The 17,514-nt window shown below is 34.7% G+C and overlaps 1 protein-coding gene across 6 annotated transcripts in view; it reads left to right on the forward strand.

Annotated features, from left to right (window-relative positions):
- The window catches only part of NUP58 (nucleoporin 58), a 48,115-nt gene that overhangs the window by 12,068 nt on the left and 18,533 nt on the right, over window positions 1-17,514 (forward strand). For all 6 annotated transcript variants that reach the window (XM_054446058.2, XM_054446056.2, XM_054446059.2 and 3 more), the window contains 8 exons: window positions 120-257; window positions 1,869-1,979; window positions 5,817-5,841; window positions 7,011-7,076; window positions 7,400-7,574; window positions 11,472-11,551; window positions 13,385-13,503; window positions 13,907-13,989. In XM_054446058.2, coding sequence (XP_054302033.1) covers window positions 120-257; window positions 1,869-1,979; window positions 5,817-5,841; window positions 7,011-7,076; window positions 7,400-7,574; window positions 11,472-11,551; window positions 13,385-13,503; window positions 13,907-13,989 — 797 coding nt within the window. The remainder of the gene's footprint in view (window positions 1-119; window positions 258-1,868; window positions 1,980-5,816; window positions 5,842-7,010; window positions 7,077-7,399; window positions 7,575-11,471; window positions 11,552-13,384; window positions 13,504-13,906; window positions 13,990-17,514) is intronic.

Below are 17,514 nucleotides of genomic sequence, written 5' to 3' on the forward strand. Positions count from 1 at the left end.
TTCTTCCAAAGAGCCAATTTTATCATGAATGTCAGTTTTTAAAAGCATCGTATTTGTATTTTTCTATGGTGCTGTTAAATAAGTTGCCTTTTGAAAGCTTACTGTCTCTTTTTTTATAGCATCCACAGGATTTACTCTAAATAATTTGGGTGGGACAACAGCCACAACTACAACTGCATCAACAGGCCTCTCTTTAGGGGGAGCCTTAGCTGGTTTGGGAGGTTCACTTTTCCAGAGTACAAACACAGGAACATCAGGTAATTGATGGTATTTATTCTCCAGAATAGTAAATATTTATATTTAAATGTACGTATTTTTATTTTAGTACTTTGAGCAGGTCACTTTTTCTCTTTAATCTGCATATTTTCCTTTAAATATGAAAACTAAATTATAAAATGATGGTTTTCATACATAATTGGATGTATTAGCTGTATTTTATTTATTTATTTATTTATTTTGAGATGGAGTCTTGCTCTGTCACCCAGGCTGAACTGCAGTGGCGTGATCTTGGTTCACTGTAACCTCCACCTCCAGGGTTCAAGAGAGATTCTCCTGCCTCAGCCTCCTGAGTAGCTGGGATTACAGGTGTGTGCCAGCACACCTGGCTAATTTTTGTATTTTTAGTAGAGATGCGGGGTTCACCATGTTGGCCAAGCTGGTCTCAAACTCCTGACCTCAAGTGATCCAGCTGCCTCGGCCTCCCAAAGTGCTGAGATTACAGGTGTAAACCACCACACCCGGCCTATTAGCCATATTTTAGGAATACGTTTTCCTCTTTCTCAATATTGACTAACCAGATAAGGAAACAAAGAAGAGCCTGTTTAAGGAGTCAGTAAACTGATCTAGAGATAACATTTCTTCTAAAAAGAACAAAAATTGTATCAGCTCAGGAATGCATGGTCTTATAGAAGTATAGATTTATTAGGCTGGGCACGGTGGCTCACACCTGTAATCCCAGCACTTTGGGAGGCCGAGGCAGGTGGATCATCTGAGGTCAGGAGTTCGAGACCAGCCTGACCAACATGGTGAAACCCCATCTCCACGAAAAATACAAAATTAGCTAGGCATGGTGATGCATGCCTGTTATCCAAGCTGTTTGGGAGGCTGAGGCAGGAGAATCACTTGAACCTGGGAGGCGGAGGTTGCAGTGAGCCGAGATCATGCCGTTGTACTCCAGCCTGGGCAACAAGAGCGAAACTCCATCTCAAAAACAATAATAACAATAAAAAAGAAATACAGATTTATCAACACAAGATTCTTGAAATTTTGCTACTTGACTCACAAGAATACATTAATGACTTATGATTAACCATAGTCTGGTCCTTTTTATTCCTTTTGTCAGTGAGGGAAGATTTAAATAAACAAATGAATTCTAATACTTTTTTTTAAGTTTTGTGAAAAGAACTTGGGAGTATGAAATTATATTCAATCCATGTTATATTCAAATCTTATAAATTCACACTAGATTATCTTAAAAGTGTGTAGTTCCAAAGTGTGTTTGGAAGACAAGATGTATTCACCTGAAAATACACCAACTGAAACTGCTTTTGTAGAGAGGGTTTAAAAGCCCTCTGTAACAAAACCCCTTTATAACAAATAAAGATTGAGTGCCTACATACTGAATTGATACATGTTCTGGCCCTTGTAATAATGAAAAATCACATCATCCAAACTACATATACCATCGAATTCAAGAAAGGTTATCAGTCTTTGGCCAAAACATCTCCAGGCTTGTTTCTTGTTATTTGCCTAAATCAAATATGAAGAAAATCTAGGATCCAACTTTAAAAGCATTAGAGTCCTTTGATCAGTAAGGGGAAATTGTTGTAGTCTTTCGATGGAATTTATAAGTTATGTTTTATTTATAGGACTTGGACAGAATGCTTTAGGGTTGACTTTGGGAACTACAGCAGCTACTTCAACTGCAGGCAATGAAGGCCTTGGTGGTATAGATTTCAGTAGCTCCTCAGATAAAAAGAGTAAGTAATGCTGTTGTAGCTTTATGTTTTAACAGTTCTGTTGAGGGAATGTCAAGGTTGCTCGAAATTCCTTTGTGTGGAAGATTAGTAGTTATATATTTAGTACTAACAGTTTTTACTTTTAAATTTGTTTGTATTAATATTTCACAAATTTTGTGTGTGTTGTTCATTTAAGGTTTTATTTTTGTAGATAACAGATTTGTATGTGCGTATGTCTTATGTAGCTACCTTAATGTGTATACGAATATATTTTTTAATAGGGATCATGATACATATGCAGTATTGTTTTGTAGTCTGTTTTTATCTAACATCAGAAGCATTTGTCTGTCAGTAATTCTTTTTAAATATTTTAATGCTGCTTAATATCAGTTTTATGGATGGATAAGTTAGTCAACCATTGTTCTCTTGTTAGATGTTTATTTCCAGATGTTTTACTCTGGGAAGTAAAAACCTGGGCATCTTTATCTAAAAAGGCAACATAATATAGTAGTTTAAGAGTGTCTGCTCTGGAGTGGAATTGCCCGGGTTCAGATCCTGGCTCAACTGCTTATAAGCTCTCTGACCTTATTGAAGTTACTTATATTATGTGTTTTAGTTTTCTCTTATCTGTTAAATGGTTTGAGGATTACTATTTGTAAAACCTTAGCAGAGCCAGACACGTAGGTGTCTCCTTTTATTATCAATGCTTGTTTATATTTTTGGTTATTTCTTAGGGAAAATACCTGGAAATTGGATCATTGGCTTAAAGAGAGGGATATTTTGGAGACTCTTAGTGTATAGATTGTGAAGTCGCTTTCCCAGAAAGATTTTACCAGTTTACCCCCTAACCAGTATGAAAATACCTTTCTTGCTGTGCCCTTGCCACATTGAATCTTGGTTTTAAAAATTTGCTAATCCAAATTCATTTTGAAAATGTTTTTATTGTTTTTTGTGTTACTTTGTTTTGCACCATCTCTTCTGCTTCTGATGAAAGCATGTTTCACTAGAATATATACCATATATACTAGGGTATATACGTACATATTGAACTTCTCTGAAGAAAGATAAATGGATGAAGCTGTGAAATAGTATCTGTGTATCTATATGACTTTTTAAAAAAACTGGACACAGGTTTTTTTATAAGGAGATACTATTCTAGGGTGAATTAGTATTTTAAAGTTGGTAAAACCTTTTTAAACTTTTACAAAGTTTAGATTTCTCTTTCAGTGAAAATTGACTAATTTCTAAACAAAGTTTGTTTTTACTTAGTTTTCTCTGTAGCAACTCCATAATTAGGAAAGCAGCCTTAGCAGCTTATTTGTTTACTCAAATGGAATAGCTTGGTACCACTTTTATTACTTTTATTTTAAGCATGAGAGTACTTCTCTATTATAATTGTTTTTAGGCTTGAAGAGCAGGCTAAGGCAGAAGAGTAAGATAAATAAATGTAAGAAATTAATCTCCCCTCCTCTGCCCTTCCCCACATCTTCCTGCTTTCATAGTGTACCTAAGATAGAGTTGAGCAAGGAGAATGTATAGAATAAATGCAATAAATGTCTTAGATAATGACATTAAATTTTATAAATATTTATGTACACACAAACGTATATAAAAAACTTGGGTGTGTTTCTACTATGGATCTCTGATTACTACATCACAGTTCCCTTTTATCTATTGCTTATATCAAGGGATTCTTTTTTTTTAATCCAAATGATTTCTGTTTTTCTAGTAGCTGTTATCAGTTAGCTTGGGCCCTGCAGTACCAGTGTGGGATTTAACCAGATGGAGAGTAGCAATAAACAGCATTCAGTGAAGAGGGGACAGCGTCAAGTGAGACTAGAGATGAGAAGGACCTTGACCCTTTTGGAGAAATGATAGAAGGCCAGATTAGCCATAGAGCAGAAAGATGAGGTTCCAGAAGTCATGGAGTCCTTATTTGCCATGTTGAGTTTTGTCATTATGTTAATACCTCAGGCAATTTGGGTCTATTAAAGGGATTTGATGAGATTTGTATTTTAAGATTAAGAGCATTCTGACAGCCAGATGGAAAATAGCACTCAGGAAGACAAGAATAGACATGGAGAACTGTTAGGAAGCTTTTGTAGTGCTCCACATGTATTACTGAGGCAAAGCTAGGTAGATTAATTGGGGGTCCATGGTAATCAGGGATCCATGGTAGAAAGAGGCTCAAATTTTTTTTATATACATGTTTGTGTGTATGTAAGTATTTACAAAATATAATAAAATGTCATATCAAAGAAATAATATGCTAGTCAATTTAAAAGTTGGTGAATTATTTGGAAAAACATAAAATTAAATCCTTATTTTTATTTCCATGTCTCATAAAATCTAGGACATCTATAGAAAATAGGTGGCAATTTTAGAGATACTAAATATGACAGAAAAAAATCTTAATAAATTACAGTTGGATGAAAGAGGTAAAAAAGTAAAACCCTATGTGCAGAGGTAAAAGGTAAATGAGGAAAGTAAAATGCTTGATTTTTTTTTTTTTTTTTTTTTGGGTACAGTGTCTTGCTCTGTCATGCAAGCTGGAATGCAGTGGTGTGATCTCACCTCACTGCACCCTCCACCTCCCTGGCTCAAGTGATTCTTCTACCTTAGCCTCCTAAGTAGCTGGGACCACAAGTACGCAGCACCACGCCTAGCTAATTTTTAAAAAATTTTTTGGCCAGGCGCGGTGGCTCACGCCTGTAATCCCAGCACTTTGGGAGGCCAGGGCAGGTGGATCATGAGGTCCGGAGATCAAGACCAGCCTGGCCAAGATGGTAAAACCCCGTCTCTACTGAAAATACAAAAACTAGGCGGGCACAGAGGCAGGCACCTGTAATCCCAGCTAGTCGGGAAGCTGAGGCAGGAGAATCGCCTGAACCTGGGTAGCAGTAGCAGAGGTTGCAGTGAGCTGAGATCACGCCACTGCACTCCAGCCTGGGCACTAGAATGAGACTCCGTCTCAGAAATTTAAAAAAAATTGGTAGGCACAGGGTTTTGCCCTGTTGCCCAGGCTGGTCTCCAATTCCTGGGTTCAAGCAGTCTGCCCAAAATGCTTGATTTTTAGGTGCTTATTTTTTCACATTTTAACATCTCTGAAATTGAAATACATCTTACAAGAGTCTAATATTAGAAATACATATGAAATTATGTAAATGAGACAAATAATGTACTTAATGTTGAAATAGCTCTTAGAAATATATAAGAAAAATACCGCAAGAAAAGTGCAAATCACAAGTAAGCAGTTCACGAAAGGAGAAATATACTTGTCTCATGAGCATTTGAAGAAAATGGTTTTCTTCACCAAATATAAACTAAGAATTATTATGAAGTGGCATTTTTCACCTACGTAACTGGCAAGGTTTTTTATAAAATATGTCCGTTGTTGTGAGGGTGTGATAAGGTATTCATGGCAGATGGGAAGATAAGTTGTGATAATTGTTTTAAGGGATTGTCAGATTGGAGAAGTTCAGGTAATCTGACATAGTATTCTGTACTGATAGGGCCTTAAAAAGTGTCAGGTAAAGTTATCAGGAGTTGAACTGGTAGGCAACAACATAAATTTTCCATACAGGATATTTTTCACGGAAGATGGTTGAGAAAGGAAGATTCTTGCCCTTGAAAGTAGATGTACATCTGCCATATATCTGCTTATGTGTACAGATGTCTTCATAAAATGCTTTGCTTCTGAGTTCATGACGAGTCATGACATCACATGATGTTTACGAGGCAAGCAAAGAAATGCTTAACAGTTTATATTTATACTTTAATTTGTTAATTTAAAGCTTGTATTTGGAGTATGTTGTTCAATTACCAGTTTTTTTACGTGAAGCTTCTTGAATTTTCTAGGTGATAAAACGGGAACAAGACCAGAGTAAGTTTACAAATTTACCCTTAAGACAATTTAATTGAAGAGTTTAACTTATTAAATTGTAGGCAGATGGTATAATTGAAAGTAAATATCATATACATTTAGGAGAAAAAACTTTTTTGTAATGGTATTTGTTAAAAGAAATAATAGACATATGTTCTGGTAAGATAATGAAAGGTCAAATCTTTAGTTTTTAGTCATTAAGAAAATTTAAAACTATTTCTAGAAAGGTGTTTGGTATTTCTCTAATATAAATAAATACAAATATGTGTGTTTATTTCTTTAGTCTATTAAATATTGAACAACTCATGGAACTTTTGGAGCATTTAAAAAATATATGAATTATTGTGTCAGTCCCATTTTATGTCCTGGTGTTTTCAGTGAAGAGAATAGCCTCCATATACATCATGTATATGTTTGAAGATGGTCATTCTTATTACCAGTTATATTTTCTCACGTGATTTGTACTATATTAAATAAAGCGTTCATAAATAAATGACAAATTCACTCCTTACAAACATCCTGTGTATATTTTAGCTTACTATTTAAATGAAGAAGATGAGAGAAACTAAGATCTGCATAAGGGTTATGAAATCTGACTCATGATTCCATTGCGGCATGCCAAATTTCACTTGTTCTTGTTCTCATTAAATATTTATTATTCCTGTAAACTCTGCCTAGGTCTTATTTTTTCATTCTAATGCATGTTGAAGAACTAACTGAAGTTATTTTTCAAAAGTATTTTGAGCATCTCGTTGTGAGAAGTTTTGTAGACTTTGTTTAATGAATACATTAATATTTTGGAATGGAATAAATTGTCAGTCAGAATCTTTAAGCCAGAGGGAACTTAGTTTAACATCTCACCCAATTTGCAGTATTCTCTGATTTTTTTGTTAGACATTTAGTCAAATGCTTTTAAGTATGTTTTTAATAGATGCCAATCTTCTTAGATAAGAAATCTTCATGTCAGATGAATTGTTAAAATTATTTTATAGATCCTATTTACAATAAATTTATGTTTTTTATAAAGAGCTTTGAAATCATCCAGAGAAGCCATATGTGCTTTTTTGCTATATTTTCTTGTGTCTTAATACTCTAATATTCTATTAAAACTCAGCTGTCAACTTTTTAAAATCTCAGTGATCTTAATACATGTTTTGCATTTTTCTTAGGGATAGTAAAGCTCTGAAGGATGAAAATCTACCTCCTGTCATCTGCCAGGATGTTGAAAATCTCCAGTAAGTGTCAAATATAATTAGATAAATAACACTTGAAGAATTCTAGAATACTTCTTAAGGGGAGCATCTCTTCCTCCTCAAATCGCATCCTAGAGGAGCATCTCTTAACTAGGGTTAAAATGTTAATGCTTTTAGAAATCAGAAAAAAAGCAGAACAACAGGAATTAAAATTGTATAACTGCCATTCTGTAAAAAAGTGTGAACTATAGATGAATTTTTAATTTTGTATTTTAAAACACTTGGACTGTTTTAAGTATATATATATTTTTTGTAGGAAACTAAAGATATATTTTTTAAAACTCAGTTTTATATATATTTTTTAGGAAATTTGTGAAGGAGCAGAAACAAGTTCAAGAAGAAATTAGTAGAATGTCTTCAAAAGCAATGCTTAAGGTACAAGAAGATATTAAAGCTCTGAAGCAGCTCCTGTCGTTGGCTGCCAATGGAATACAGAGAAACACTCTCAACATTGACAAATTGAAAATAGAAACTGCTCAGGTATACCAACTTATGGCCATTTTACCATAGGGTTTTTTTGTTTTGTTTTTTCCAAAATGGAAATAAGATGTTTTGTTTTGTTTTGTTTGTTTTTAATTATAAAATTTGATACAGGCATACCGGTAGAAAACCAGATAACTCATATACTTTAATAATGAGTTTTTATTAAGCGTTTTCTGTATACAAGACAGTATCCTAAGCAATTTGTATCTGTTAAAACCATTAAGTATTTCTGAAAAGACCCAACAAGGTAGGAATTATTATCCCCATTATATAAATAAGAAAAAAAGCACAGAGCTTTGTTAGTAAATTGAAGGGCCTGGATTCAGACCCTGGTAATCCAACTCCAGAGCTTATGCTGTTAACTAACTAGGTTTTATAAGTGTGGTTGCTGGCTAAATTGGCCTATTATATAAGAGGAAACATAGCTAGTCAGAAAATAATGTTTTTTTAACTGTCAGTTATTAAATAAAAATTATATCATGCTGTGTGGATATGAAATTTGATGACTTGCAAGTCGTGGTTAAATCTTAGTTAATAAAAATAGTAGGCCAGCCCTGGTGGCCCCCTCCTATAATCCCAGCATTTTGGGAAGCCAGGGCAGGTAAATCACCTGATGTCAGGAGTTCAAGACCAGTCTGAACAACATGGTGAAATCCCGTCTATACTAAAAATACAATAATTAGTCAGGCGTGGTGGCGCATGCCTGTAATCCCAGCTATTCCGGAGGCTGAGGCAGGAGAATTGCTTGAACCTGGGAGGTGGAGGTTGCAGTGAGCCAAGATTGCACCATTGTACTCCAGCCTGGGCAACAAGAGCAAAACTCCGTCTCAAAAAATTACAAATAAAAATAAATAGTAGTGTGGCTAATGTTGTCTGTCACTAATGTCTACTTGTTTTTCCTCCTTATGGTGTAATATACAATACATATTAAATATATGTAGTTCTTTTCTACCTCAGTGGGAAAGGATGAGGATAGGTGATTTATTTGTGTTGTAGTTATCGTAATTACAGAATATACTTGATCTCATCATAGCAGTCTAGAAATCTTTCCGTGAAGTTGTCCCTGATCTGTTAATGAACTTCATGTGAGAGATGCCTTTTTGCTGTGGATTTATCAGAGGGCTGTGATCTTCACAAATGAAGTGGTAGTATTTTAAGTAAAATTTTTATAGGTGCTTTTGGGTCTTTAAGTCCACTATTGGAGAGTATCTTGTAATCTTTTTAATAATGATGTGTTACTAAAAGAGCTACTCTAAACTGTAATGGCTAAAGGGATTTCAAAGACTTTATTGTCTGTCCTCAGATTTCCTGGTCTGTTAACACATTTATTTGGTTAAATACGAATGTGATACAGGTTGAGCATCCCTAATCCAAAATCTGAAATGTTGCAAAATCCAAAACTTTTTGAGTGCTAACATGATGCCACAGGTGGAAAATTCCACACCTGAACTCATGGGATAGGTTACAGTTAAAACTTCGTTTCATGTACAAAATTATTAAAATTGTGTACAGTTACTTTCAGGCTATGTGTATAAGAAACACAAATGAATTTTGTGTTTAAATTTGGGTTCTATCCCCAAGGTGCCTGATTTTATGTATGCAAATATTCCAGAATCAGAAAAATTCTGAAATCCAAAACACTTCTGGTCCCAAGCTTTTTGAATATGGGATACTCAACCTGTATTGCCCCGTGTTTCCTCTTCACTTATTCTTCCTAATCATCACGTATGTCCTTTCTAGGGAATAGAAAGAGTTAATTATGTTTTTATACTGGAGAATGTTTAGACTGTGATTAAACATCACATGAAATTATGTGAAATATTTGAAATTATATATAAGTTATATAGAAAACATAATTAGAGCAAAATAATGGAGGAAGCAAACTTGAAAGAAAGAAGTGAATGCTGTAATGGGACCCATTTTAACTCTAAAACTGAATGATTGCATTCACCGCTGTTTGTGGAGTAGCTGTCATATAGTGGGCACATTAATAGTCTTTTAGATATAAAAAGACAACTCCAAAGGTAGTAAAAGTCTAGTAGGGTGAATGAAATAATAAAAGATTGAGAAGAGCATAAAGGTGGCAAAGGAATAAGAGGTTGGGAGTCAAAAGTTTCCTTAAGGAAGAATCATCTGAGCTGAATTTCAGGAATTTTATAGTTAGTGCATGCTGGGCTTAATACCTAGGTGATGAGTTGATAGGTGCAGCAAACCACCATGGCACCCGTTTACCTATGTAACAAACCTGCACATCTACCCTGGAACTTAAAAAATTAAATTAAATTAAAAAAAAAAAGATTTTTCTTTCATGCTCACCAGGTCAAAGAGGAAGAAGAAAAAGAGAAAAAAAAAATTAAAAAAATTTTTTAAAGAAATTTGATCTAAGATTACTCTAATGTCTAGTAGCTAGGAACTAATACTCTACTAAGAGTCTAGTGAATTGAAAAAAAAGTTCTGAATCCTGTATAAAGTATCAGTCTTATTTAACCCTAAAACCTTTTCTTCAAAGAAAGCCTTTCTGGGAAATATAAGCAGTTCTGCAGTTAGAACTGATGTAGGCCAGATTCTTATGGAAGACAAAGTCTTTTATATACTTCATTTTTAGTAAGTAACTTGAGTTTAAATTAGGATGGTTCTTCTTTTGGGGTGAGTGGGGGCCTCATGGTTTATTGAAGTTAAATTACTGAGTTCAGCTCTCCAGTCATTCAACTAACATTTTTAAAAGATCTGTTATGTGCCAGGTGCTTCAGCAGGCATTAGGGATCAAGACTTAGACTAGGGAGAGAGTTAAATCCATTAGGTGATATGATCCAGGTGCAAGGGTTTTGTAGGGGCACAGAGGCCTCAAGTGGGCATTTTTATCATCTGTCCAGTGTAGATTACCTTTACATTGAGTCTTGAAAAAGAGGAAAGTATCATGAAAGAGGGTATGGGCATGTCTGAAGATCTTCAAGCAGTTTAGTGTTATGAGAGTCTGGGCCTGGCTAGAGTCAGTGCTTACAGAGGTAGCAGGGGTCAGAGTCTTGAATCACCTACACATGTATTTGTACTGGAGTGGGGTGGGATGGAAGCCTGAGTTGAGTGAAAAGGATGTAGAAAAAACAGTCATCAACTTAGCAGCTTGGCAGTTTAATGAGGAAGAGATGTTGCTACAGGGAATATAAAGTTAAAGTAACTCTTTGTGAAATAAAGAATACTTAAATAGAGGTCAAAAATATAGTGAAATGATAGGAATGTGGAATGTAAGGGGGTAAACAGAATACTAATCTTGAAAAAACGTTGGCTGGAATTGTAGAAAGCAATATAAGAATGGTTGAGTGTGTAAGCTTTGAAAGATCCAGTTCTCCGGTCTTCTAGCAACATGATATTGGTCAAGTTACTTAATGGCTTTGTAAATCCATTTCTTCATCTATAAAGAGAGAAACATTCCCTACATTGTAATGTTGTCCTTGAGAAGTAACTTTTAGCATAGTGTTTGGTACATAGCAAGCACCCAAATGGTTAATTGTGCCTGCCTCAGCCTCAACATTATTATTACTACCTGCCTTTTAAAAAAAAAAAGTATTTTCTGCATTTATATTAATGATTTTAAGTAGTAATATAATCTTTACGCTGTAAATGAATTCACTTCGTGAATCCTGCAGAAATCCATAGTTTTAAAAATAGATCTACAGCTCTTTATAAGTTTGTTAAAACTGTAATTTGTCTGCTCTTGAAAGGTTTTAGCAACTTGTGAAGCAGCTTCATCCATAATATGTTCTTATAGCATGAACCTCCAAGGTATTGTTTGAAGTTTCAGTCCAGAGACTGAATATGTTTTTTCGTATGGTATTTTTAACATAACTCTTAACTGGCTTTTTTTTTTTTTTTTTTTTTAATCCTCTGGTGTATTAGGAGTTAAAGAATGCTGAAATAGCTTTAAGAACCCAGAAGACACCACCTGGACTTCAACATGAATATGCAGCTCCTGCTGAGTAAGTTGCTGGATTTTTAAAAACAAATGTTTCTCACTTTCAGAAAGCAGAACAGTAATAATAGTATACAAACTAAATATTTTTAGTATAGTATGTGGAAAGGCTGAGCCAATAAGCACTTTACATGGATTTTAAATTTCATAATAACCCTAAAAAGGTTTATCTCCATTAACACCATTTGACTGCAGGGTAAGTGAAGGCTAAGATCTGAGCTTTTCACCACTATTATGCATTTATACTTCATGTACATATTACTTACAGAGTCTACTCCATTTTATTAAATTTTGCTGGTAATGGAAAATTACCATTATTCATTTACATAGGTAATACATGTTCTGGAAGAAAAATTAGAAAATATAGATAAGTAGAAGAAAAAACCAACCTGTAATCACATCACTCAGCTTGTTATATACATTTGGCTTTCATACATGTAAAATATATCTTGTCTCTTATGTCCTTCCATGTTGATGAAGATAATAACTGATGTTTACCAAATGCTTACTATTTCCCATGCAGTGTGCTTAGGACTATACATGCTTTACCTTCATATTTCACAAGATCTCTGTAGCTGTTGTTACTCCAATTTTAGCGATAAAGAGACTGAGGTGTGCAAAAGTGAGTTGAGTGGTGGAGGTCTGTTTGATTCCTGGTCCCTCACAATTAATTAATTAACTTGTAGAGATGCCATTTCACAGTGTTGCCTAGGCTGGTCCTAGGCTAAAGTGACTCTCCTGCCTCAGACTCCTAAAGTGCTGGGATTACAGATGTGAGCCACCACGCCTGGCCCCTTACTTATTTTATTCTTTTAGTTTTTTATTATAATTTTGGTCTACAGAAAAGTTTCAAGATGAGAACTAAAAATTCCTGTATGCCTTTCATTCCAATTTCCTACATATTAACATTTTTACCATATTTTTGTTCCTCACATTCTATATGTATATATACATTTCTCCCCCAAACAGTTTGGGTTATTTGCAGAAATAATGTTCACTATGCTAAAGTACTTCAGTGGATATTTCTTAAAAATAAGGATATTCTCATACTTAACAGTTCTCAAAGTCAGGAAATTCATAATGCCCATGATATTCCTCTTACTCAGATTGGCATGGGATGTGCTTCCTCACTGGACTTCCTCTACTATTTTATCCCTCTGTCTTGTACTTAATACTGCCATCAGAGCTAATTTTGCAAAATGCATTCATGGTTGCCCATTTTTTACTGAAAAACATTCAGATTCCTCTGTATACTATTCAAGATACTTTCTTTTTTTAATCTAGCACTCTCTGTGGGTAAATTTATTAGAAAAGTAGCAATAATTACATGTGCTTTCTGTAGTATACTATGGTGTTCTCAGATTATAAATTTTATTGATAAAATGACTATAAATTCTTAATTCTGAAATCTGGTTGGTAGACGTTTCTACTTTATTTTAAATTTATTTTAACCTTACAGAAAACTTCCAAAATAGTGGTACAGAGAATTTATTTATATCACTTCCCTTGCTTCCCCTAATGTTAACTTATAACTATAGTATAATTACCAAGAACAGGAAACTAAAATTGTTACAATATTATTAACTAAACTACTACACTTACTGAAATTCAACCAGTTTTTCCACTAATGTACTTCTGTTTCAGCATCCTATTTGGGATTCACAGTGCATTTGTAATTTCTCCTTAATCTCTTCCAGTCACAGTTATTCAGTCCTTCCTTTCCTTGGATAACCTTGATACTTTCGAAGACTATTAAATTATTGCAGAATATTCCTTAATTTGGATTTGTCACTCCAAATTAAAAAAACGTTTGATCTGACTTTTTAAATGTTTTTTAAAGCTACTTCAGAATCTTGGTTCAGCAATTTGAGGTACAGCTTCAGCAGTACAGGCAGCAGATTGAAGAACTAGAAAACCATCTTGCCACTCAAGCAAATAATTCACATATAACCCCTCAAGGTAACATGCTTACTGTGGTAATTTTTTTTTGAACTTTTGTTTGTAGGAGATAGATGTGGTTATATAATAGGTATTCTGGATAACTACTGGTAGCCCCTTTAAGAAAATTTCCTTAAAAGTCATTTACTACTCCTTTATTCCCTATAAATATAATATGCTTTATTATATGAATTGTTACTGTGGTAACAAGGGCAGAAATCTTAGGGCCTTCCCCCCAGATTTCTTTTGTAGACATTCTTCTCTCAGTCTGCTACTCTGTATGTTCTCTAGCCATGAGAACGTTGATAGAGTTTTTTTCTCCTACACGTTAACTATGCCAAAAATTGGACTCAAGTAGAAAAATAAAATGGATTGTGCTATATATCTGTATATATTTGGGTGATAATGTAATTTTCTTTTATAGATTTGTCAATGGCTATGCAGAAAATTTATCAAACATTTGTAGCTTTAGCGGCACAACTTCAGTCTATTCATGAAAACGTAAAGGTAAGTTTTCATTGCCCATTTATCTACCTGGATATGTAGACCCAAGTATTTGTTTATCTGGGGACAAATGTGTCCATGCTTGATACAGAAATAGCTAAAATTATATACAAGTGAAAAGATGAAAACTACTCTAATCCATAACATACCCAGACATAACAGTTGATAATACCTGTTCTTTTAAAAAAGATCCAAGTACCCTGTAGTCTGTTGTTATAACTTTTTTTAAGCAGTGTATTGTGAATAACTTTCTATATTAATACACATATTTCCTGAATATCATTTTTAATAGTTAATGCAGGAGTTTGTCGTATGTTTGTACATTGTTTAACCCATTTTCTGTTGGATATTTAGGTGGTTTCTATTTCTTTACCACTATAAATAACACTATAGAAAATAGGCATTCTTAGCCAGGCACAGTGGCTCACACCTGTAATCCCAGCACTTTGGGAGGCCGAGGCGGGCGAATCACAAGGTCAGGAGTTCGAGACCAGCCTGGCCAATATGGTGAAACCCCATCTCTACTAAAAATACAAAAATTAGCCGGGTATGGTGGCGGGCACTTGTAGTCCCAGCTACCTGGGAGGCTGAGGCAGGAGAATCGCTTGAAACCAGGAGGTGGAGGTTACAGTGAGCTGAGATCACACCGCTGCACTCCAGCCTGGGCAACAGAGCAAGATTCCGTCTCAAAAAAAAAAAAAAGAAAAAATAAGCATTCTTAGTAGCAAATGATTTTGTACTACCTTAATTTTATCTGTTTTAAATGTTTATTGGCCACTGCATTAAAAACCAGCTTACAGCATTTCTCCCTTCTAAAGACAGGGAACTGTTTGTGTTTATTAAATAATGTAAATAAAATGATTTATCACTGAATATTTAGACTGACTCTCGCTTTTTTTTTTTTTTTTTTTTTTTTTTTTTTGAGACAGGCTCTTGCTCTGTTGCCCAGGCTGGAGTTCAGTGGCATGATCTTGGTTCACTGCAACCTCCACCTCCTGGGTTCAAGTGATTCTCATGCCTCAGCCTCCTGAATAGCTGGGACTACAGGCACGTGTCACTACGCCTGGCTAATTTTTTGTATTTTTAGTAGAGACAGGGTTTTGCCATGTTGCACAGGCTGGTCTCGAACTACTAAATTCAGGCAGTCCTCCCTCCTCGGCCTCCCAAAGTGCTAGGATTTATGGGCATGAGCCACTGCACCCAGCCTGAATATTTTGACTCTCATATAATAACGTGAGTTTTAAAAATGTATTTAAGTGAAATGTTCAAGGTACGTACATCTTTTCTAACTAATTGAGCAAATGTAATTAAACTCTTTAATCTTAGAGTGTATGTGGTCCAAAATTCAAGTGGCGAAACCTGAGTCTAGATAAATTATCAACTGTGTAGAATAGAGTTTAATTGGAATTATCAACATTTTCATTTTTATTTTGATTTCATGCATAGTAAGAATTTTTTTAAGTTAACCATTTAAATTACACCATTTTTGAAATGGTAGTGCACTTTAGACCTTTTGCTTTAGTAGATTTAAAACTGTAACCCAAATCTTTAAATTTTGTTCTAAAGGAGGAATTTTATCAGATTTAAAAAAAATTCTGTTAGTGTATAATAAATGTTACTTTAATTTTTTAATAAAATCAATGTATGGCACTTTGAAGTCCGTTGTGCAGAATTTTTTTCCTTAATTTTTATTATGAAATCTTTCAAATATACACAAAAGTAGGCTATCATTATAATGAATGCCCAGGTATGACTACCTAATTTCAACCATTATCAAAACCCTGCTGAACTTGTTTTATCAATGCTCCACAGAAGATGCTTTTTCCCCCCCCGAAGTATTTCAGAGCAAATGCCAGGTGTAAATGTACATATTTTTTAACAGCACTTTCTCCTCTCTGGTTTGGAAAATATATCATTTTTGGTAATATGACCATAAAACAGTGAGACCAAGACCACATAAAACTGCCCTAGATCACGTCAAATAAACGTTGTAGACATGAAATTTTGACCTACTCTTTAAGCAACCCAAGAACAAAAGGATATTCCTGAGAACCAAAGAATATTTTATAATCAGATTTGGTATGTTGCCATTATTTTTAGCTTAGTTTAGTGAGCAAACTAAGCTCTAGGTTTCTTTATTTCTTGTAGAAATCTCACAAGACATTTTTTTGTTCGTTTTGTTTTTCATTAGGTAATCTGTTGAAACAGGCGTTAACTATCTTATCCAGCCAGGCCTCAGGAACATTAACACATTTGGAAGTTTTAGCAATTTGTTTTATAAATCATGGCTGATGACAGGGTTTTTGTTTGTTTGTTTTATTATTTTGTTTTGTTTTGTTGAGACAGGGGATTGCTCTGTTGCCCATGCTAGAGTGCAGTGGCGTAATCATGACTCATTGCAGTCTCAATCTCCTGGGCCCAAGCGATCCTCCCACCTCAGCCTCAGCCTCTTGAGTAGCTAGGTCTACAGGCATGCACCACCACACCTAGCTAATTTTTTAACTTTTTGTAGAGAGGGGCACTTGCTGTGTTGCCCAGGCTGATCTTAACTCCTGGCCTCAAGGAGTCCTCCTGCCTAGACCTCCCTAAGGGCTGGGATTATAGGTGGGAGCCACCGTGGCCAGCCTGTTTCTTTTAACTAATGGTCTTAAGTTTCTAAGGTGGATCATTATTTTCCATTATCTGAAGTAGAACTAAAATTTATGGGATACTGATGCTTGCCCAGGAAAAGGAAGGGTGGATTTGCAAGAGATCGGTAGTGCTTGTTTTTCTTACATCATATGTCTTGATTCTGGCTTTATATCTTCCCCAATATCCAGTTCTTGGCAGGCCCCCTTTTTTAATACATCATAAATGTAGCAAAGTTTGGAATTGGAACATCAAACACTGACATCCACACAAAAAGGGCGATGATAGCTTTTAAATACTATAAACAACAGTAAGATTTTTAACTGCTGTATTTGTTATAATCAGAACCTAATGTTTACTAATTTCTGCTAAGAAATGTAAGAAATATGAAAAATCTGTGTCTCTTCAAAAAGTGGTTAAAAACCTATCTAAATTAGGCTAAATCTTCAATGAAAGCATAAAATAATTCTAAAGTGAAACAGAATTGTTGCTGTTAATGGCCTTAATCAAGGCAGATGGATTGGGTAAAAGCAGCTCACTATGAACTTGGGAATTTTTCTTACTCTGGAGTTATAAACTCACTTTTTTTCTTTGAGGCGGGTGGTTGGGTTCATAACTTTAACATGAATCAAGTCTCATTGTACAATGGTCAAATAATAGCAATAAAGTAGAAGCCCTCATCATACCCTCCAAGCACTGCTGAAGTGCAACACCTTATTTTAGCATGTGTTACCCAGGCCTTCTAAAAAATGTACTTATAAGTATATATATTTAGTGCTGACTTTTTTTCCTTTCTTTTTTTTTTTTTTTAACTTTTAATCAAAAGGCTATGAAAAGGTTGGACATTTGAGGGGAAAGTTTCTTGAAAAACTGGAATATTTATTTTTAAATTCTTTTCAT

The sequence above is a fragment of the Pongo pygmaeus genome, chromosome 14 (genome assembly GCF_028885625.2).
Source record: "Pongo pygmaeus isolate AG05252 chromosome 14, NHGRI_mPonPyg2-v2.0_pri, whole genome shotgun sequence".
NCBI lineage: Eukaryota > Metazoa > Chordata > Mammalia > Primates > Hominidae > Pongo > Pongo pygmaeus.